The sequence below is a fragment of the Mobula hypostoma genome, chromosome 4 (assembly GCF_963921235.1).
Source record: "Mobula hypostoma chromosome 4, sMobHyp1.1, whole genome shotgun sequence".
NCBI classification, from domain to species: Eukaryota; Metazoa; Chordata; class Chondrichthyes; order Myliobatiformes; family Myliobatidae; genus Mobula; species Mobula hypostoma.
The window spans coordinates 187,427,979-187,452,238 of NC_086100.1; the positions used below are offsets into that span (position 1 = coordinate 187,427,979).

General features: G+C 41.4%; 2 protein-coding genes across 4 annotated transcripts in view; one reads left to right on the top strand and one right to left on the bottom strand.

The window, feature by feature from the left end:
- The window catches only part of gfra4a (GDNF family receptor alpha 4a), a 422,120-nt gene that overhangs the window by 394,137 nt on the left and 3,723 nt on the right, over positions 1-24,260 (top strand). The gene's annotated exons all lie outside the window — the stretch shown is intronic.
- atrn (attractin) overlaps positions 1-24,260 on the bottom strand; it is a 415,178-nt gene that overhangs the window by 138,283 nt on the left and 252,635 nt on the right. For 2 of the 3 annotated variants that reach the window (XM_063047121.1, XM_063047122.1), the window contains exon 25: positions 4,196-4,257. In XM_063047121.1, the coding sequence (XP_062903191.1) occupies positions 4,196-4,257 (62 nt within the window). Of the gene's footprint in view, positions 1-1,477; positions 1,672-4,195; positions 4,258-24,260 lie in introns of those variants that run through there. The other variant, XM_063047124.1, reaches the window with a different exon arrangement.

The following is a 24,260-nucleotide window of genomic DNA, read 5'->3' on the forward strand; positions in this document are numbered from 1 at the left end:
GACCTGACGAGTGCTGGATCAGTGAAAATGCCGAATTACAGAAGGATCACATTAAGCATAATCAGTGCCAGATTGTCGAAGGAACTGGATTACAGGTAGTCAGATCAGTGGAGGTCAACTGTATTTTATTTAATTGCAATATCCTGGTTTACGACAATGCTTTATTTTATTAATAGTTATGCTGTCACATATTTCATTTTCTGCAGCTTTTCTCAAAATGCTATGTGTTCCTTTAATTACATTATACAATTGAAAATTTCATTTTTGCTGTAATAAAAATTCAGCTGATTGACAAGTTAGGCTTGTTGAATTAGCGACAGGTTTTGTCTTGGGAATATTCTAGAGTGTGGGAACAATGGTGGGTACCATTTTCTAGAGAGTGAGCACATGATCGAAGGAGAAAGAAAGAAAGAAAGTGGAAAATGGAAACAGACAATGAACATAGCAGAAGAACGTGGTGAAATGCTCACAGAACTCATTTGGAAGGACAGATACTGCTGTCGGAAAATCCTCATGCAAACAATGACCTCACAGAGAATGCAGATACTTTTAGCTAGCTAGTTAGCACATGGAAAAAGCTTGGAGAAAGTCTGACACCTTTCCCTTGGACGTTGTATAAATATTTTTCTTTCCTGGGACATGTTCTTCAGCTCAAAATTGCTTCAGTATTATGAGCAAACAAAGTGAAGCAAACTGGATTAATTATGTAACAATGAGCTTCAACAATTACCTGCATTTTATAGAAATATACATATATTTATATTATATAATATATACACTATATCATATATAGCATATGATGAGCTCTATTTTATTTAGTATATTATTGTGTTTGTTACTGTTCAGAATAGTTTGTCAATACAATTTCAATTGAAGTTATTAAAATTTAAACTGCTTCCTGGGGAACAGTAAATTTGTTCAGGGTGTTCATGGGTGTGTCAGTATTCATATAAGTAGCAGTCCTACTTTCCCTTAAAGGGCCATTCACGCTTCCATGTTTGGGCAAGTTATGCTATTATTCCTCTCTGCGCCTTGTGGCACATCGGGCGGCAACCTTGCCTTTTTTTTTAGCATATTGTCTATTTTTTACAAGGCCGAGTTGACAGCTGGACGCTCAACCCAGCACAGATGGAAAGCGTGCAAGAAGCTGGCTGCATTCGAACCCGGGACCACTCGCCTCGAAGTCCGGTGCAGATGCCACTACACCACCAGCCGGCTGTATTTGTGTTTACCTGAATCACATTTACCCTAGACATGTTTATATATTGGAAATGGCCTTTTCAGAATTTTTCCAATGCATTGTCAAGTTATGTTACTGTTAGCTTGCATTCACAGTAATAGCTAACTTGTTACAAGCTTACGATGAGAGGGTTACATAATATTTTTAATCAGTGCTGAGAATTTGTGACAAGGTTCTATTGCAAACTTCTGAATCACACAATGTGCAGCATAAGAAATAAACAAAATACAGCCTATGTTTTATTCTTGTATATCATAGTTGTACAATTTTATTATATATTGTACAGCAAGAGTATAGAATCCCAATGCAGGGCCCTGGCCTGGAACTTCAACTCTTTATTCCTCTCCGTAGATGCTGTCTGACCTGCTGAATTCCTCCAGAGTTCTGTGTCTGTTACAGGCTACACCGATCAGTTAGGCACCGTATCAGTTCTGGTTTCAGAAGATAATACATAACATTAACAATACACCCTATCCTCGTTAGCACAAAATAATCTGCAGATGCTGGGGTCAAAGCAACACTCACAACACGCTGGAGGAACTGAGGAGCTGGGTCCTGACGAAGGGTTCCCGCCCGAAACGCCGACTGATCGTTTCCATGGATGCTGCCCGACCTGCTGAGTTCCTCCAGTGTGTTGTGAGTGTTGCTATCCTCGTTATATGCATCTTCAGACAATGCAGATTCACAGTTATGCGAGGAACCTATTTCTAACAACGTCTCGTTATATGCATCCAAAACTCACAGTTATGCGAGGAGCACTGCCTTCCCGCCAATACAAGTCACATGTGCACACCTCAGTCTCACTGTTGGGATGGGAAGCATCGCTTTCCCGCCAATACAAGTCAGGTGCGCGCGCCTCACAATCTCACTCCCGCCACTCTCGCATTGGTTTTGGCACCATCTTAAACTTCTGTTGGTTTTACCTACGGTGCAGTGTTTTTGCGCTTGAAATATTTAACTGTGCCTCCTAAGTGTCCGGTGTCATGTCCTGGGCATAGCCAAGCGGCAGAGAACCGCTTTAACACTTGAAAAAAAGTTGGAAATTATAAACAGCGTGGCATCAGCTGAAGGTAACACAGCTCTGGGACGTTACTGCCGGGAACACAATCTTGCCTTTAAAGTTCTTTTGTTGCTTGACAATGCGCCAGCCCTTCCTAAACATTTGGACAGCATTCATCCTAACATAACTGTGCATTTACAAGAAGGGTCAGAGCCGTCTCTATTTCTGTCTACAAGAAGGGTCAGAGCCGTCTCTATTTCCTGAGGAGACTGAGGTCCTTTAACATCTGCCGGACGATGCTGAGGATGTTCTACGAGTCTGTGGTGGCCAGTGCTATCATGTTTGCTGTTGCGTGCTGGGGCAGCAGGCTGAGGGTAGCAGACACCAACAGAATCAATAAACTCATTCGTAAGACCAGTGATGTTGTGGGGATGGAACTGGACTCTCTCACGGTGGTGTCTGAAAAGAGGATGCTGTCCAAGTTGCATGCCATCTTGGACAATGTCTCCCATCCACTACATAATGTACTGGTTGGGCACAGGAGTACACTCAGCCAGAGACTCATTCCACCGAGATGCAATACTGAGTGTCGTAGGAAGTCATTCTGGCCTGTGGCCATCAAACTTTACAACTCCTCCCTTGGAGGGTCAGACACCCTGAGCCAATAGGCTGGTCCTGGACTTATTTCCTGGCATAATTTACATATTACTATTTAACTATTTATGGTTTTATTACTATTTAATTATTTATGGTGCAACTGTAACGAAAACCAATTCCCCCCGGGATCAATAAACTATGACTACGACTACGTTTCCTGCCACTTAACACAACATCGCTGATTCAACCACTCGACCAAGGTGTAAGCCGCATTCAAGGCGCAAATATTTTTTTTACCGCGAGCTATCTCTCAGATGCTGCAAGCAACAGACGATTTTGAAAATCCTGGGAGCTTACCAACGGTGAGGGAATGGTGGAAGTCAGAACACTTCGCACAAATGGCGATGGACATGGACCCACGTTTAGAACGGAGTCAGCATTTCAGTCGTTCCCTGCCGTCAACCCTTCTTCCCTACAAGCAAATTTAATACAAAATGCTGCCAAGCAAACAACCCTCACCACTTTATTCAAATCGGTAGCACCATCTGCTCCCGGCAGTTCTAAGAGTTCTGTGAGTCTTCCTTCACCCCTTGCTGTGCTTGATATTATCCTGACGACCACAACCATCCACCTTATCCGTGTAAAGCTGCCCGACACCACCACAACCACTCATCTCCTGGAGTGAACACACCTGCCACTATTGGTGAGTACTGTATACCCTCGGATGTCAACTTTTTATGATTTATTACATTGAATATTACCTTAAATTAATGAAATATAATACAAAAGTTGTCTTGTCGTACTGCTTTTGTGCCCTATTGGTATGAAAATGTGAATAAATTACAGATAAAACATATTTAGGAAGCCCTCTGGAACGCATCCCTATTTTCTCCATTTAAATAATTATTCACATTATGTGATTTCACATTATGCGTCAACTTCGAGGAACGTATCCCCTGCATATAACGAGGATAGGGTGTAGTAGAAGACCTGTATTACACAAACTCGAATTATTGCATTTAGTGTGGCTGAGCATAATGTTCTTGCTTGTTGTAGTCATTCATGATTTAAGTATCTTGGTTAAAGGAAAATCACAATGGCACTCATAAGAGTGGCCAGAATTCATTGATGTGCTTTTGCAATGTAATGGTACAACAGACTTAATGTTTCATAAATAATAATGCTGCTACTGGTGCAACAATTTCATTATGGTGTTATCTTTTGGCAACTCTCAAATTATCAGATGAATCTCTACACTGTTGTTAAAAGGGCAGACACTGCTAATGAAATATAAGCTAATTATAAACAGCTTTTTTAAAAAATCAGCAATATTATTTGGTCAACTCAAGTATACTAACCTGAAAAATGTGACAAAGAACTGCACAAGGTCCATGAAGTTGTTATGCTGAGAAAAGGCGATCTATGAAGAAAAAAAGGCATATATTAAATTTAAAATGCAGCTAAAAGGAGTTAATATAGCAGGACCATAAAGACAGTCATAGACACTGCATGGATCTTCAGCCCACTGGGTCCACAAAGACTATCAACATCCAATTATGACACTAAATCCCTTTTTCTTTATTCTTCCCACACTGTCATCAAATCCTCTTAGATTCTACACAACGGGGGTGAATTATAGTAATCAATTAACCTACCAAACTGCCAGTCTTTGGAATGTGGGAAGAAACCAGAGCATTCAGAGGAATCCCACGCAACCACAGGACGTTCAGCAAACTGCACGCACTCAGCAACCGGGGTCAGAACTGAACCCAGTTTCTGCTGCTGCAAAGCAATAGTATCATTCACTGCACCATATCACATTTCATGATGCTGAATATGATTTAAAAAACCATTAAAATGAATTAGGCAGATAATAGCATTCAATGTACTTGAGCTGAGTAACAACAGACACCATCATAACAAATTCAGTCTTCATACAAGATTAGGCCATTTCCATCCTACTTAGAGCTGAGATGGAAGGGGACTTGTTGATGGAAGTTCAATGAAACTGTTTTATTGAACGAAAAGGGTATTGAACAAATATTGAGGAACAGCTCAATTTTTAAGATCAGCTTCAGAAGACATCTTAACTTGCCTCAAAGTGAAATTTTTTAAAAGTCTGGCATACTTAAAGTTCCTAAAACATGGACAAAGTTCAGTCACATCCTGAAGGGATGTGCTGTATATCCAATGTGCAATGTGGACCATATTATCATTAAAAATGAGCTTTATTTGTCGCATGTACATCAAAACATCAGTGAAATGTGTTGTTTGCATCAAATCAAATCAGCCCGCAAGTGTCACCACATTTCTGACACCAGCACAGCATGCCCACAGCTCAGTAATCACATCTTTGGAATGTGGGCGGAAATCAGAGCACCCAGAGGAAACCCACGCAGTCTCGGGGAGAAAGTACAAACTCTTTACAGACAGCGACAGGAATTGAACATCAGCCTTACAGCTGGTGATGTAAATCGTCACGGTAACTTCTAGGCTACCATACCACCCATTAGATTGATAGCGCAATGAATGCAAAGTAAGGGATGTCTTAACTGTAATTAATGCAACATATTATGTATAAAGTACATTTTGGGGAAAAAATATTCCAAGACAAAATCTTTGTTTAATGGATTTAATTTTTTATTTAGAAAATTTTCATCTTTAGATATAGTCTGAGGAACCCTATAGCTATCCTTTAACATCTTAAAATACTTACATCAGGACTTTTGTTTATGTTGTATATCATGCAACACATAGGACTTTGACAGGTTAATTTTCTGTAGTTCTAAGTATCTTTACTTTGACCTTTGCTCCAAGAGGCCATTCCACCTATCTGCAACTGATCTAGAATTCCCGAGCCACCAAGTCTTTAATCACACTTGCCGCCTCTCCTCCTAAAAATACCTCTTTGCTCAGACAGGTAGAATGATTCATCTTTGAAGCAAACAAATTAAAATGTTATTGTTTACGGTTGCTGCTGATTAGATGCACAAAGTGATGTACAATTATTAAGAAAATTTAAATCACTTTATTCCGGCTGAAAAAGCAGTTTCAGTACACAAATACATCCAAAACGTAGCAATTAATGGATTTTAAAAAACCCCCACCCATTTCTAATTACCATGAATGGAATAAACAGATGAGTACAATATGCTTAATACAGTGGAAAATAGGTAAGCATGGCATTTAAATGAGGAAAAAGCTCCATTGCTTTAAAGTAAACTTACCAACTGTAAAATGGATTAGAGGTTTTACCTCTGCAACATCCACTGCACAGCCTTATACTAAAATGATTTTAACTACTTTCTTCCGCTACTGAAAAGTACAATCCTCCATTTGATTTATAAACATTTTTGTAACAGCACAAGTTCCTAATTGCCAATCAACATAAACACAAGAGATTCTGAAAATCCAGAGCAACACACATAAAATGCTGGAGGATCTCAGCAGATCAGGAAAGGAATAAAGAGTCAATATTTCGGGCCGCGACCCTGCATCAAAACTTCTGATGAAAGTCTGATGAAGAAACTTGGCCCGAAACATTTTTTTTATTCCTGTCCACAGATTTTGCCTGATCCATTGATTTCTTCCAGCATTTTGTGCGTTATTCCTAATTACCAAACAATGACCAACTCATACCCAGGACAGCAGGTAGATTAAGATATATACTTTGCAACAATATACTTTGCTACTGTGCACTAGAAACCCTTATCATATTTTAATAAGCTGCAAAAATTAATCAGTCATATTGGAAAAAAATACTGGACCAAGGTAATGGCTAGACAAATCAACAACAATTACAATTTTCTTTTCAGGAAGCTTAATACTTTCTCAGCTCCCTAGTTTCCTTTCCCAGGTAAACCTTACTCTAGAGCACAAAAATACCCACTTCACAATGTGTCGTAAAATGTACAAAGTAGAAATCTAGTGCTATTTTCCCAAAACAATAAATTAAAACAAGAAAAACCCATTCAGTCCATCATGCCTGCCTAACATTCAATTAGGGTAATAAGATTTTATACCTTAATTCAATTTTAACTGACTTCATTCTACAATTAATATTTTTCCTCCAGTACTTCTACTGTTTGTAAAACTTGCACTGTCTCTGTTAAATGCATTTAGTAAGAAGCAGTGTTTATTGAAGAGGAATAAAGAGTCAATATTTCAGATCATCGTTGGAACTTTACCCAAAGAGTCAATTACTTATTCCACAGATGCTGCCTGACCTATTGAATTCCTCCAGCATTTTGTGTGTGTTATTTCCAGCACCTACAGAATCCCCTGTGTATAGGGTGAGGCTTTTTTTTGGTCCACCAGTCTTTGGTTGAAAATGTGCTTCTTGGTTTTACTTCCCAATGGACAGAGACATGGGACCACCAGGCTGTGCTCCTTCGCCCTGCACAGAGAAGCTGAATCATGAGTACAGAAAGTCATACAGTGCTGGACTGAAGAAACAGATGAGCTTCTACATAACTGCTTTGATGAGCATGTCAGCACCATCATGGACATTATCAGCAGGCAGGCGTGTTGACAATTTGAGTGTTCCCATACCGGAAACCATGGATGCATATCAGAGTCGATAGAGCCTTGGAGTTGGGGATTCTGGCTAGTGGGGAAACAGTGAGCAAACTAGTGACTTGGGTGCTGTGTGTGTGGAATTTGTCAGATCTGCCTGTGACAATATGTTTCAATTTCTTCCCGCATCCCTAGGACCTGTGTGTTCATAGCTTAATTGGTCACTGTAAAGTAAAGAGATGAACAATATAATTTGGAGGGAGTTGGCTGTTGACAATATGTGAAAATATAGGAATAATTAGGATGAAGTAATTAGTAATTTACATATAATTAGAAACAATGGGTGGTTGATGGTTAGTGCAGACTTGTGGCAGTAGACTATGTTTCTGTGCTGCATATCTCTATAACTATGATGACTGACATTAATTTACTTATCCTGACATAGCATTTGGAAGAATTTCAGAGGCAGGTTTGGTGGTACTTCTCTTAGACCACTAAGACAATGGAGAAGGTTTTGGTTGTTCAAAGAATACAGGAGAGTGAGGCAATTTGTTCAAAGAAAACAGAGGAGTGATGCATCTCTGCGGCTTCCTAAATCATGAGCTTGGCACTGGGTCAGAGATGTTGATCTGAAATAGTTCTTCTCAAACAGCTTATGGCTCTCCTGGTATAATGGAGACCATGGTAAATTCTGCCAATAACATCTGCCTTGAAGAGTACAAGTTTTATTAATTAATGATGATTGAAGCCCAGTAGACAGGATGGTCCAGGTTCAGGGTGTCAAAGTGTTTTGTCAGTAGCGTATAGATCCTCTAACCACAACCATACATCAGGACTGAAAGGAATAAATAATGGGAGCTTGTCAGACAACCTATGAGTTGATAGAGTATTTTCTTAAAACAGCAGATTCTCAAGCTAACCAGCTATGAAGGCAACATTTGATGTGTGTTGCTTGAATTTCCAGCATCTGCAGAATTCCTGTTGTTTGCAGCTATGAAGGCTCTGTTTTGTGTAATGAGATTACATTAATTAATAAACTCCTTTATGAAGGCACCTCTGGGTAGTAGCAATCATAATACAATCAGTTTGAGGGACAGAATGTTAATTTAAAAATGTTATTTCAAACAAATAGAAGCATAAAAGCAGAATAATCTGCAGTAAACTGGCATGTTAGATGAAGGGATAAGACAAACAGGATGCAGCCAGACATTTAATGAGATCTTTCTGAATATACAGAATAGAAACATTCTAGCAAGAAAGAAGTATTTCAAAACTATACCCCTCATTACTGCTTAATTAAGTAATCTTAAATATAGCAACAAAAATGAAGGAAAAAACATACAAATGCATAAAGGTAGGTGACAGAAGACTAATAGAATATTTTTAAAAATTAACTAAAAGATGATTTTTAAAACAAAGCTGAAGCTTGTTAGAAATTTAAAACTATTAAAAATTTTAAAGATATTTAGAAAAGTTGACAAAGACAACAAACACAAGAAAATCTGCAGATGCTGGGAATCCAAAGCAATATACGCAAAATGCCGGAGGAACTCAGCAGGCCAGGCAGCATCTATGGAGAGGAATAAAGAGTCGACGGGAAGAGGTAAAGTCCAGACAGCTGTGAGAATCAGTGAGTTTATAAAAGATATCAGTCGATAGTCTGCCTCCAGGGATACAAGACAGAGACTGAAAAAATGGAGGGAAGCATCAGAAAAGATATCTTTTTATAAATATTGGCAATTTTCTTTCTGCTAATTTTGCTACACTACACTTTACAGCAGCAAGGCGAACAGGGTATGAGGTCATGCTATTATCAAAGACAAATTTGATTCTTAAAAGAGCATCCGTCCTTTATCCGGCCACTCTTGTTGCCATTCACAGTGTCGCAGAAGCCACTGCCTCCCCTCGCCCTGTTTGGAGTTCTACCCCTTTAAATAACCCAGATTAGGTTCTTTTCACCGATAGTTCATTGTGTAAACCTAATGATTTTGAGACACTGGCTGGGTATGCTGTGATGGCTCCTCATGAGGTACTGGAAGTGGGTTCCCTCCCTTCAGGAACATCAGCAAGCAGCTGTGCTACTTGCATTCACTTCAGCTTACATCTTGACTGAGGGTAAAACTGCATATATCTACACCGATTCACAGCACAGCACAGAGGATTTATTACCTCCTTTGGTAAACCTATACAGCATGCTCAACTTATTAAGGATTTGCTACAGGCTATTTTGTTGCTCCAGCAGAGTGCTGTAATAAAATGTGAAGCCCATAAGCATAGCTCCAACCCTGTGGCACAAGGTAATGGTGCAGCAGATGGGGGTGCAAAATCTGCCACCCTTTCCGCTAAGGCCATAACCGCTTCAATGGATTTACAACAATCTGCACCTGGGCCCCCTACCAGAGATTCCTTACTGGCTGCACAGTAGGCGGCCAGTGCAAAGGAACAGCCTTGGAAAAATAAACGTGGCACCCGTGATGCTGGGGGATTATGGTCACACCCTGATGGCCACCTCATTTATCTCTGTAGTCAAATACCCTTGTTAGACTGGCACATGGCCAAGGACATGAAGGAAAAGGAGGACAGACATACTAAATACGATGGCAGTGGTTTACACCAGGGCTAACAGGAGCAGCAGAACAGCTGGTTAAAACTTGTGAGAGTTGCCAAAGAAATCTCCTGTTAAATTTGATCATCTGTCCACCTCAGAATTTATGAATCTGTAGATAGACTCTCTACATATGCCAGCAAGTGGGCGGAGGGATATAAATATCTATTAGTAATAGTGGACATGTTTTCTAAATAGATAGACACCATTCTCACATGGAAAGATTATGCTGATGATGAAAATTACTGATGAAGGAGATTATTCCCCAATTTGGGAATCCTTGTAAGTTTAATAGTGACAGAGGAACGTACTTTACCGGGAAATTAACTAAAGCATTGGGGCAAGCTCTGGGATTCTCCTGGGAGTGGCATATGCCGGACCAACCACAATCATGGAAAGGATGAATGCAGTACTGAAAGACACTCTGGTCAAAATATGTCAAGAGGAGGGACTGACATGGGCGAAGGCACTGCCTTGAGACTATGTACACCTTGAGAAATCATGTTCACAGGACCATCAAATTGCCCCCTTTTGAAGTATTGATGGAAAGACTCTAAGGCCATGTTCTAAGACCCCTTTGACAAGTGCCCAAACAGTACTGATATGGACTTTTGAGAAAACCCTTGAAATAATAAAAGCTCTAGGTGAAGCGATTAGAATGAATCAAGGAAAAGTGACCACGGCCCTACCCAAACCTGGAGAGGGAAATATGCATCCATTTAAACCAGGTGATCATGTATACATTAAATCACTGGAAAAAGACCCTCTCTCCAAGGTGGAAGGGACCCTATCAAGTGCTGCTAACTACCCATATGGTGGTCAAGCTACAAGGCAAAGCCAACTGGGTGCATGGAACCAAGTGTAGGCTGTATCATCCCTCTCTTCCACAGTCTGATGGTGTACTGGAAAAGGAGGAAAACTGAAAAAAAAAACTGAAGGAAAATGGTGGCTAATGACATCTGGAATTATTTGCCTTATTACTTTATTATCTAGATTTGCCTGCACTTACAATACTTATTTAAGCCTAGCTTATGAGTATGCCACTCAAAACAATATGTCAAGTTGTTGGGTGTGCACGGTGATTCGTGCACAAGCCGGGGGGGTGGGGGGGTGTATGATTGTGTATGATTCTACGGCCAATACCCTTCAATGAAAAGGAACGGGAATGACGGGAATGCTTCCAGGATGTAACCAAGGCCTTAGCTACATATACTGACTAGGTGAAGGGAAAGAATGGATAACGAAGCAAGCAGACAAAATACAAGTTAACTACTCTAAATGGCTATCAATTTCTGGGAGTAATTGCTTCAAGGGATGGTACATGCCTAACTACAATTTAACAAACCATAAGGTACCGAGTTTGCATGTGGCTACCAGGAAGCTGAAAAGTGCTGGTGTCAGACAGATATGGTGGGTCGATCATGGGAATGAATAGGTGTAGAGAGAAATCCAGTATATGCTGGGGTGACCACAGCACTTCTGAAAGATCTCCAAAGTTACTAAATGGCACATATTGGATATGTAGGAAGCAAACTTGCCTCTGGCTACCTTTTAACTGGACACCCTAGATTTGTGGTGCCTATGGTACCTTACTCTCATGAACTAACCTCACTTACCCTCTCGCAAAAGGAAAGGGCAATTACAAACACAGAAAGATTCTGGATGACAGCTTTCCCTTATTATGGGATAGGCAAATCTGCATGGGAACAGAATCATATGGGCTCAGCCCTCAAGAAATTAGCAAATGAAACTGCCTCAGCCTTAGAGGATACACAAAGGTAGATGCTGAGGTAATAGCCATTCGAACTGTGGCCTTGTAAATTTCCTTAGGTTTTATTTTAACTGAGAAAAGAGGAATGTGTGCCGTTATAGGGCAAGAATGTTGTACCTATATTCCTGATGAGTCTGATAACATAACCCACTGAGGCAACTATATCCAGAAAAGTGTAAAATAGATATGCAAGATGGAAGAAGAATTCCATAACTACAACCCTCCTGGGGGATGGGAGTCCTTTCAGAACATCTTTGGTGGTTGGTGGGAACACTAATACATTGTGGAATTATTATTGCTATAATAATGGTGTGTTCTGGCTACCTGATTCAACTGTGCAACCTTACCCCTTTCACCCCTTTTCTATGTACCTTGAGTTAACGCCAACATGTACGACAAAGAACATGATGAAAAAGTATGTTTAAAGATGCAACCACTATCCCCAGAGTGCAAGACCCCTTTTGCAGACACCGATCTACGGAGTGGATCTTACGATCAAAAAGGAGGGAATTGTGGAAGAAAATTCTGAATAAAGGTTTAAAATATCGGAGGTGTTAACACCTGCACCTTCCTTTAGTTAGCAATATGCCTAGTGCTAGCATTAGTGCACAACACAGCTGCATGAACAAGATGAAGACAGTGAAGGTCATAAATTGTAGGGAGGAACTTGTGGGCTGTCAAGTTTCTGATAATTAAAAAAGTATTCTGGTTTTTCCTTCACCTATCAGGTACTAACATAGAAAACAAATCATACTTCTGTATTTAATGACTTACTGGATCTAAGGATTTAATTAACCTTCTATATATCATAAATAAAGAGACACCATTCGGCCTGGGTTCTCAGCATGCTTGCAATAATCTATCACAGTTTCAAGGACGTTTAACAATCTACCTATCTGTGTTTTGAGCAGACAAGAGACTGTCTCTGGCATTTTTCATGGGAATTGATAACACATACATGATTGAATTTTTTTTAAACTTTGACTGATGTAATTGACTTTCTGTATGCATGTATAAAAAAAGGCTATGACTATTGTACTTTGGAAAACTTGAGCATCACACTGTTAGTGAGTCATTCTTCCCTTATTCATGAATAAAGGTATTCTCTAGTCACTTCGAAGTCCATGTCCAATTTATTTATGACCAACTTTAAGTGAATCACCTTAGCAAATTAATTTCCCAAACAGAAAGTGAGTGTGAACAAACCTGCAACTCCTAAACAGGCCTGGCTGAACTTGTAGAAAATACAACAAAGGACAAAGAGCATATCAGGCAGACAAAAATAAATGGACTGCACAGAGAAGAGAAAAAGTCAAGTTGCAGTTTAAAATGGAGCACCAATCTGCATGCTGAGGATGAAAAATTTGATAATGATGAGAGTGACACAGGAGTGGGTAGCCTTAAGATTTAAAATGTGAAACGTTAGACAAGCATTACGGCTTACACCAGAAATAAACGGCAAATTAAGAAAAATGGAATTGGACACTGGCTCCACTGTTTCAGTCATTCCAAAAAATGAATTTGAACAGCATTTCAAAGATACTAAACTGAAGGCTGCAGATATCCAACTAAGAACTTTTACTGCAGAAAAGATAACTCATGTGGGAATGACATCTGTAACAGTGAAATACAACAACCAACAAGCCACTTTGAGTTTGTATGTGGCAAAAGCAGGAGGACCAGCATTGTGAGGGGGTGATAGGCTGAGACAATTACAACTTGATTAGAGATCCATCACCAGTTGCTTGTCACATCCCCTGTAAAGGAGTCACCTTAAAGTGAATTCAGAAAGGTACTGGATGATGCCACAGCAGTCTGCAAAGATGGCATTGAAAAGCTCAAACACATCAAGGGCAAACAGACGTTGGTGGTAATCTCTCTGTTTCTGGTTGGAAAGTATATTGGATCAAGGAAGGTCCATGCTACTCAGAAAAATCATGAAAGTGATAAAAGCAATGGTCAAACTATATCCGTTTTCGTATGTAACATATCTGAGAAAGCTTCTGATATGTTAATCAGGCAGTTACTTGCAAAATGTGGCTTGGTTTTAAGCTGGAAGAGAATTCAAGGCGCATTCAGTCTTTGTGAGTACAAAGAACTAGAATCTACTCTGCATGCATTAAAGGCTATTGCATGAACTTAAAGTGGGAGACAAAAAGCTGCTTGTAAAAGTAAATGCAAAGACCAAAACCGAGCTGGCTGAATGGAAGGCCAAAAAGAAAGGAGTCGATGGAAATACGAAAACAGAGGAATCATTAGATGGTGCTGTAGATGCGGAAACCAAGGGGAGCGATCAGATCGTAAAGTAAGCAATAGAAGGATTAAGAAGAGAATACTCCAGTGAGCTAAATACACCTTTCCAAAATGAAGACACACAAACTAGACGAAAAAAGAAGAAAAGTGTCCAGAGCTGTCAAAACAACTTCCTGCAGTCTCAGAATCAACTCCTGCAGCCACCAAAAAATGGAGGATACCCCAGAAGCTGAAAACGTTTTCATAGGCACAAGTGTCCCGTGACATGCAGAGTGACCTCCCTTGTCAGGAAAGACATCATCCCACAAGAGTAAGAAATCCTCCACAGCGGTTAACTCTTTAGGCCCGAATGAGAATTTTTTTGAAATTTACTATGCTGTGGATGCCTGTATATAGCAGTTGAGATGCATTGAGATGTGTATATAGTTGAGACGCATTCTCATTTGAATTGGAGTTAATAGGTAAGCAGGGAGAAGTATTGTATATGTAATATTTCAGTAAGGTCTGAGTAATCTTGCATATACATATATATCGTTTGATTAAGTATTCTTGTTAAAATTCATTGAAGGTTTTATTTATTTATACACACACACACGAATTACATTTGTTATCACATGCCTCACTTGAAGTAAATATGAAGTTAGACTCACGTTTAGGATTCCCATATCTTCCTTTGAATTAGTTTAACGTTTTGAAGTTATAAAACATGACAGTTAATATGTTGTTTTAATGTTTTATGGTTTCCTATGTTTAGGAGGTTTTGTTAAACTGGAAAACAGCAAGGAAGGAGGCGAAAATCAAAGAAGTATACAGACCAGAAAGCTGAACACTCAGAATTCAATTTGATCATACAAAGTTCCTTTTGCGAAGAACATAAACAGGCGTGACCTATGTAATAGAGTTCTTTGAAGAAGAATAGAGGTGTATAAGATGATGAGAGGCATTGATCGTGTGAATAGTCAGAGGCATTTTCCCAGGGCTGAAATGGCTGCCATAAGAGGACACAGTTTAAGGTGCTTGGGAGTAGGCACAGAGAAGTCAGGGGTAAGTCTTTTTTACGCAGAGAGTGTTGAGTGCGTGGAATGGGCTGCCAGCGGTGGTGGTGGAGGCGGAAACGATAGGGTCTTTTAAGAGACTTCTGGATGGCTACATGGAGCTTAGAAAAATAGAGGGCTATGGGTAAAGCCGAGGTAGTTCTAAGGTAGGGACAGGTTCGGCACAGCTTTGTGGGCTGAAGGGCCTGTATTGTGCTGTAGGTTTTCTATGTTTCTATGATTGATTTCTTAACTTTCTCTAATGAGAGATCAACAACCTGAAGTGTAACTTTTTTCCCTCTTCACAGATATCTTACTGCTAAGTATTTCTAACATTTTCTAGTTTTATTTATAAGCTCTACTTTCTAGCACATGCATTTCTGTTGTTTGTTTATTTATTTCTGCTTTTTATTCCTGCATAAACTGAGGCAGTTCAAGCAGGATACATGAAGAATACAGGGAAACTTGTTCAGGAACCAAGAACAGAGTCTCTGGTTTGCATTAGTGAGAAACTCAAAAGCCATCAATCAACTGTCTGTGAGATGACAGTCTTGCCTCCTGATATTTATAAACTCCCGGTTGTATATGCATAGAATATATGTAATCAATTGTTAATATTATTGACAAGACACCATTGAGAGTATCCTGACCAAGTACATCACCATCTAATAAGGAAATTGCAAGGTACCTGACTACAAAACCGTGCAACAGATTGCGTGGACTGCTGAGAGATCATCAGGGCCTTTCCTCCACCTGTCCCAGATATTTATAAGGACTGTTACGTACACAGGGCCCTTAGCACTGTCAAGATTACCTCTCATCCCTCCCATGATCACTTTGACCCCTTCCATCAGGCAGGATGTACCACAGGATTAGTACAAGGACTGTTAGGATGAGAAACAGCTTCATCCCCAAAGCCATGAGACTACTGAACTCCCTGTCACCACCCAGGTCTCATCACACACAAAGTGCCAGTAACGTTATACCATTTACTTTTTAATTTGTGTCATTAAAGTATCTTATACTAAATGCAACATATTTCATTGCTTGTTAATTACTTATGGTAATATTACTTTATGTACTGTGTGTGAGTGATATGAACTGTGTTATGCACCTGAGTCTGGAGGGACATTGTTTTGTTTGGCTGCATACATGCATACGGTTGAAAGACAATAAACTTGAACTTGATTTAAAAAACTGGAAAGGATTTGAAAAACTGAGAGATTAGTTTTATTTGTCACATTTATATTGAAGCATACAGTGAATGCATCATTTGCATCAACTGAAATCAGTGTAGATTGTGCTGAGCATGTGTCAGCATGATTCTGGCACCAACATAGCATGCCAACAACTCACTAACGCTAAATGTATGTCTTTGGAACATGGGAGGAAACCAGAGCACTTGGAGGAACCCCATAAGGTCATGGGAAGAATGCACAAATTCCTTCTGGCAATGGGAATTGAACCCCTATCTTACAGTTGGCACTGTAAAGTGTTATGCAAACTGCCAGGTTACTATGTTGCCCTACATGACCAGAACTGCATGAAATACTCCAAGTGTGTTCTTACCAATGTCCTATGCAGTTGCAGCACGACAACCCTACTTCTACACTCAATACTCTGACGAGAAGAGACCAGGATAATAAATGCATCCTTCACCACACCGTCTACTCACATCAAACTTCCAAGGACTAAGCTTCTCTTTCCTCTTTCTACCAATTTCATTGATAGTAATGTGCATAATGACCTCTAATTCACCTGCCCCTTTGAAAATGTTCTGTGACTATTCAGAAACATGCTTGATCCTAGCACCCACAAGGCAATGAAGTAACCTGAAGCCTTGATTCAGGCCACCAAATCTCCTGTCATCTCACAAACTACCAAATATTCTATCACTGCAGCTCTCCTTGCCTCTAGCTTCCCCTACAGTGCATCAGAGTTGGTCAACATGCCATAGACCTAGTTGCTGCTGAGCTCCTTTGAAAGGCCATCCCACTCAATAGAAACCAAAACATGATGCTTGTTACTGAGAGGAATGGCCACTAGGGAATCTTGCACGGACTCTCTACCCCCTCCATCTCTCTAGAGGTCATCCAGTTACCTGTACTTTCAGCATGACCACCTCACTAGAGCTCTTGTTTAAAACTTATACGATTAGAAAAGCTCCTGCGTGAGTCCAATTGCAGCTCCAGCTGCTTGCTGCAGTCAGTCACAGACACCGGCACCAGAGACGCTGCAAATGTCTCTTCATCTCGCATAACCTATAGGAGAAGCACTCAACTGCCATCTCTCAACCACCAAGACTGCAGAGAAAAGGGAAAGATCTCACCTTAACAGTGTGCAGGCTCCTTGCTGTATCATCTTGAGTCAAAGCGTCAGCACTAACTACTCAAACACATCACAGCAACCACACAGCAGCCACATTGATAGAGCCATTCATTTTATGTGCTGCTCGAAAAAGCCTCTGCTTTGAAACTTACTTAGAGCCACATATCCTTGTTTAGAATGATGAAAAATAGCCATTCTTTATCAACCTTCTTACCTTAAAATCTATTTTCCCCAATTTACATTTTATCAACACTGACTTCATAAAGCCCATTTTAATGAAATTTGTGGACTGCTTTGTCTGTTAAGGTAATTAGCCACAATTTAATCAGTTAGTGATCTGAAATTGACGTCAAATTAGTAAGAGAATGGAAGATGATAAATGGAAAATGCCCTGTGGTACAGCTTACATGTTTATGTTATCTGCATGGAAAAACAGCTATTAGGATACAACAGGAAAAGTTTAGACCTTAGTAGCTACTCAACACTGTTAATAATGGCTTGTTAAAATGTAATGTATTCAATTTTCCAAAATTTAAAGCTAACTTTAATTCAAAGATTCAAACCCTTAATGCTTCTGATATATGCGCATGTAAGGGGTTTCTTCTTGTAAGTTATTGTGATGCGCGGGTTCTTGGGCAGAAGGGGGGGGAGGAGAAGAGAGAGAAAGAGAGAGAGAGGGGGAGAGGGAGAGGGAGAGGGAGAGGGAGAGGGAGAGGGAGAGGGAGAGGGAGAGGGAGAGGGAGAGGGAGAGGGAGAGGGAGAGGGAGAGGGAGAGGGAGAGGGAGAGGGAGAGGGAGAGGGAGAGGGAGAGGGAGAGGGAGAGGGAGAGGGAGAGGGAGAGGGAGAGGGAGAGGGAGAGGGAGAGGGAGAGGGAGAGGGAGAGGGAGAGGGAGAGGGAGAGGGAGAGGGAGAAAAAAAAAAGAAAGAAAGAAAGAAGAAAATGGATAAGGTGCTGTGAGCCGGCAATGAGATGGGACCCCGAGCAGGAGTCCAGGATGTTTGGCGAGGAGAGGAGATGGTGACAGACTCGTGTGGTGCGTCTGGTCGACCACCGTGGTTGGTCCCAGGCGGCAGGTCGAGGTGGTCAGAGGGGATCGAATGGTGAAGAGAGGATCGTTACTAGAGCTCCAACTGTTTGTACACGAACAGACTGAACTTTGATAAGTGTGGCGCCTTTTATTTTCCTTTTATATTTTATCTCTATTAATTATATAGTTCCAGTAATACCTATAAATTGTAATTCATTTAATCGTATCTGGTGTATTGTCTGGTATTTGGCGGGGTGGGGTACATCACACAGCATCCACACAAACTTAATTACCCAGTTTGGCGGGGCTGAGGGCTGTTTCCCTAGACGACAGCGAGTTGAGCGATCCTGAGGCTAGCCGGGGGGGGGGGGGGGGGACACACATTTGAGCAGTCCCAGTTACTTATCCAATGCTGATACAATGCTAAATTTTCTGCAACTATCAATACATGATGCCACTCTGATAATGTAATCCTCAGGTTGAGGAGACAGGGATTTCAGAATCAGGTTTATTATCACCAGCATGTGTCGCAAAATTTGTTAACTTACCAGCAGCAGTTCAAAGCAATACATAATATAGAAGGAAAAAAATAAATAATAATAAATAAGTAGATCAATTACAGTATACGTATATTGAATAGATTAAAGATGGTGCAAAAAAACAGAAACATATATTAAAAAAAAGTGAGGTAGTGTTCTCGGGTTCAAGTCCATTTAGGAATTGGATGGCAGAGGGGAAGAAGCTGTTCCTGAATCACTGAGTGTGTGCCTTCAGGCTTCTGTACCTCCTACCTGATGGTAACAGTGAGAAAGGGGCATGTCCAGGGTGCTGGAGGTCCTTAGTAATGGACACTGCCTTTCTGCGCCTTGAAGATGTCCTGGGTACTTTGTAGGCTAGTACCCAAGATGGAGCCGACTAAACTCACACCCCTCTGCAGCTTCTTTCAGTCCTATGCAATAGCGCGCCCCCCCCATACCCGATAGTGATGCAGCCTGTCAGAACGCTCTCCGCAGAACATCTGTACAAGTTTTTGAGTATATTTGTTGACGTACCTAATCTCTTCAAACTCCTAATGAAGAATAGTCACTGTCTTGCCTCCTTTATAACTGCAATGATATGTTGGGACCAGGGTAGATCCTCAGAGATCTTTGACACCCAGGAACTTAAAACTGCTCACTCTCTCCACTTCTGATCCCTCTATGAGCATTGGTATGTGTTCCTTTGCCTTACTCTTCCTGAAGTCCACAATCAGGCTGTCACTGCAACACCACTCTACTAGGTGACATATCTCACTCCTGTATGCTCTTTCTACCAACAATGGATACATCATCAGCAAATTTATAGATGGTATTTGAGCTATGCCTAGCCATACAGTTATGGGTATAGAGAGAGTAGAGCAGTGGGCTAAGCACATACTCCTGAGGTGCATCAATGTTGATCGTCAGCGAGGAGGAGATGTTATCACCAATCTGCAGATTGTAGTCGTCCGGTTAGGAAGTAGAGGACCCGACTGCAGAAGGAGGTACAGAGACCCAGGTTCCTCAACTTCTCAATCAGGATTGTGGAACGATGGTATTAAATGCTGAAGTATAGTTGATGAACTGCATCCGGACATAAGTGTTTGTATTATCCAGGAGGTCTAAGGCCATGTGAAGAGCCATTGAGATTGCATCTGCCATTGACCTAATGTGGCGATAAGCAAATTGCAATGGGTCCAGGTCTTTGCTGAGGCAGAAGTTCAGTCCAGTCATGACCAATCTCTCAAAGCACTGTAGATGTGAGTGCTACAAGGCGACAGTCATTAAGGCCTCTTCTTAAGCACTGGTATAATTGTTGCCTTTTTGAAGCAAGTGGGAACTTCCACCCATAGCAGTGAGAGGTTGAAAATGTCTTTCAATACTCTTGCCAGTTGGTTGGCACAGGCTTTCAAAGCCTTACCAGGTATTCCTTCTGGACTTACCGCCTTGCGCGGGTTCACTCTCTTTAAAGACAGCCTAACATCAGCCTCTGAGACAGAGATCACAGGATCATCACATGCAGCAGGGAACTTCACAGCTGTAGTTATACTCTCCCTTTCAATGTGGGCATAGTTGAGTTCATCTGGTAGTGAAGCATCGCTGCCATTCATGCTATTGGGTTTTGCTTTGTAGGAAGTAATGTCTTGTAAACCCTGCCAGAGTTGTTGTACATCCGATGTCACCTCCAACCTTGTTCAAAATTGTCTCTTTGGCCTTGAAATAGCCCTGTGCAAGTCATACCTGGTTTTCTGGTACAGGCCTGGGTTGCCAGACTTGAATGCCACAGATCCAGCCTTCAGCAGACGACGTGCCTCCTGGTTCATCCACAGCTTTTGGTTTGGGAATGTACAGCAACTCTTTGTAGGCACACACTCATCCACACAGGTTTTAATGAAGTCATTAACAACTGCAGCATACTCATCCAGGTTCAAAGATGAATCCCTGAATACAGTCCAGTCCACCAATTCAAAGCAGCTTCCCTTGTCCAAACCTTCTTGGCCCTCACTGCTGGTGCTGCAGTCTTCAGTCACTGCCTATACTCAGGGAGAAGAGTACAGCTGGGTGATCAGACTTCCCGAAGTGAGGGCGTGGAATAGCACAGTTGGCATTCTTGATGGTGGTGTACACTGCTCCAGTGTGTTGTTTCCTCTAGTACTGCAAGTGATCTGTTGATGGTAATTACTTAGAGATTTTTTTCAGATTGGCCTAGTTAAAGTCCCCAAAAACGATGGTGAAGGCAGTAGGGTGTGCTGTTTCTTGCATGTTGATCCCATTGCTCAGATCATCTAAAGCATGATTAACATTGGCCCGAGGCGAAATGTATACTGCTTCCGAAATGATCCCGGAAATCTCACGTGGCAGGTAAAGTGTTAGATACAGCCCAGTCCATCACAGGAAAAGCACTTCCCACCATTGAGCTCAAAGGATGACACTTAACTGCTAGATATTCTAGGTAGAGTTGATCATGAGGCATACTCCTCCACCTCTGCCTTTGAGAGACTCTATAGATCTATCCTGATGGTGTACAGTAGACCCACTGATCTGAATTGTTGCATCCGGTACGGGAGGGGTTAACCAGGATTCTGTGAAACAAACGACACACGCAGTCCTAATGTTCCTCTGATTCAGCACCCTAGCTCTGAGATCAGCGATTTTATTCAGCAGAGAATGCACGTTTGCCAACAAGAGAGTTGGTATCAGGAGTTTAAAATCCCATTTCCTTAAACGCACTTGTATCCCTGATCTGCAGCCGCATTTCCTGAGTGGAATCCTATGAGGACAAATCTGTCCCCAATCGGCATTGTTTCTGTCAGTTTTGAGCAGCAATAGTTCATTTAAATGCTTTAAGACATCTTTGTTGACAGGAAGGGATTATAGAGTATTGCCAAGTGTAATAGGAATCGATGTGAAAGGTCAGGGGAAAAATGGATTAAAAGTATTATATATGAATGCACAAAGTATAAGAAATAAAGTGGATGAGCTTGAGGCTCAGTTGGAAATTGGCAAGTATGATGTTGTAGGAATAACAGAGACATGGCTGCAAGAGGACCAGGGCTGGGAAACGAATATTCAAGGGTATACGTCCTATCGAAAGGACAGACAGGTGGGCAGAGGGGGTGGGGTGGCTCTGTTGGTGAGGAATGAAATTCAGTCCTTTGCGAGGGGTGACATAGAATCAGGAGATGTAGAGTCAGTATGGATAGAACTGAGAAATTGTAAGGGCAAAAGGACCCTAATGAGAGTTATCTACAGGCCCCCAAACAGTAGCCTGGATATAGGGTGCAAGTTGAATCAAGAGTTAAAATTGGCATGTCGCAAAGGTAATGCTACGGTTGTTATGGGGGATTTCAACATGCAGGTAGACTGGGAAAATCGGGTTGGTACTGGACCCCAAGTAAGGGAGTTTGTGGAGTGCCTCCGAGATGGATTCTTAGAGCAGCTTGTACTGAAACCTACCAGGGAGAAGGCAATTTTGGATTTAGTGTTGTGTAATGAACCTGATTTGATAAGGGAACTCGAGGTAAAGGAGCCGTTAGGAGGTAGTGACCATAATATGATAAGTTTTAATCTACGATTTGAGAGGGAGAAGGGAATATCAGAAGTGTCAGTATTGCAGTTGAACAAAGGGGACTATGGAGCCATGAGGGAGAGCTGGCCAAAGTTGACTGGAGAGATACCCTAGCAGGGATGACAGTGGAACAACAATGGCAGGTATTTCTGGGAATAATACAGAAGGTGCAGGATCAGTTCATTCCAAAGAGGAAGAAAGATTCTAAGGGGAGTAAAGGGCGACCATGGCTGACAAGGGAAGTCAAGGACAATATAAGAATAAAAGAGAAGTAGTATAACATGGCAAAGATGAGCAGGAAGCCAGAGGATTGGGAAACTTTTAAAGAGCAACAGGGGATAACTAAAAAGGCAATACGGGGAGAAAAGATACAAAGGCAAGCTAGCCAAGAATATAGAGGAGGATAGTAAAAGCTTCTTTAGGTATGTGAAGAGGAAAAAATTAGTTAGGACTAAAGTTGGGCCCTTGAAGACAGAAACAGGTGAATTTATTATGGGGAACAAGGAAATGGCAGACAAGTTGAACAGGTACTTTGGATCTGTCTTCACTAGGGAAGACACAAACAATCTCCCAGATGTAATAGTGGCCGGAGGACCTAGGGTAATGGAGGAACTGAAGGAGATTCACATTAGGCAGAAAATGGTGTTGGGTAGACTGATGGGACTGAAGTCTGATAAATCCCCAGGGTCTGATGGTCTGCATCCCAGGGTACTTATGGAGGTGGCCCTAGAAATCGTGGACGCATTGGTAATCATTTCCCAATGTTCTATAGATTCAGGATCAGTTCCTCAGGACTGGAGGGTAGTTAATGTTATCCCACATCTTAATAAAGGAGGGAGAGGGAATTATAGACCAGTCAGCCTGACATCAGTGGTGGGGAAGATGCAAGGGTCAATTATAAAGGATGAAATAGCGGCACATTTGGATAGCAGTAACAGGATCAGTCCGAGTTAGGATGGATTTATAAAGGGGAAATCATGCTTGACTAATCTTCTGGAATTTTTTGAGGATGCATCTATGAAAATGGACAAGGGAGAACCAATGGATGTAGTGCACCTGGACCTTCAAAAAGCCTTTAATAAGGTCCCACATAGGAGATTAGTGGGCAAAATTAGAGCACATGGTATTGGGGGTAGGGTACTGACATGGATAGAAAATTGGTTGGCAGACAGGAAACAAAGAGTAGGGATTAACCGGACCCTTTCAGAATGGCAGGCGGTGACTAGCGGGGTACCGCAAGGCTCGGTGCTGGGACCACAGCAATATACATTAATGATTTAGATGAAGGGATTAAAAGTAACATTAGCAAATTTGCAAATGACACAAAGCTGGGTGGCAGTATGAAATGTGCGGAGGATGTTGAGATAATGCAGGATGACTTGGACAGGGTGGGTGAGTGGGCGGATGCATGGCAGATGCAGTTTAATGCAGATAAATGTGAGATTATCCACTTTGGTGGCAAGAACAGGAAGGCAGATTACTATCTGAATGGTGTCAAGTTAGAAAAAGGGGAAGTACAACGAGATCTAGGTGTCCTTGTTCATCAGTCACTGAAAGTAAGCATGCAGGTACAGCAGGCAGTGAAGAAAGCTAATGGTATGTTGGCCTTTGTAACAAGGAAAGTTGAGTATAGGAGCAAAGGGGTCCTTCTGCAGTTGTACAGGGCCCTGGTGAGACCACACCTGGAGTATTGTGTACAGTTTCGGTCTCCAAATTTGAGGAAGGACATTCTAGCTATTGAGGGAGTGTAGCAGAGGTTCACGAGATTAATTCCCGGGATGGCGGGACTGTCTATGTTGAAAG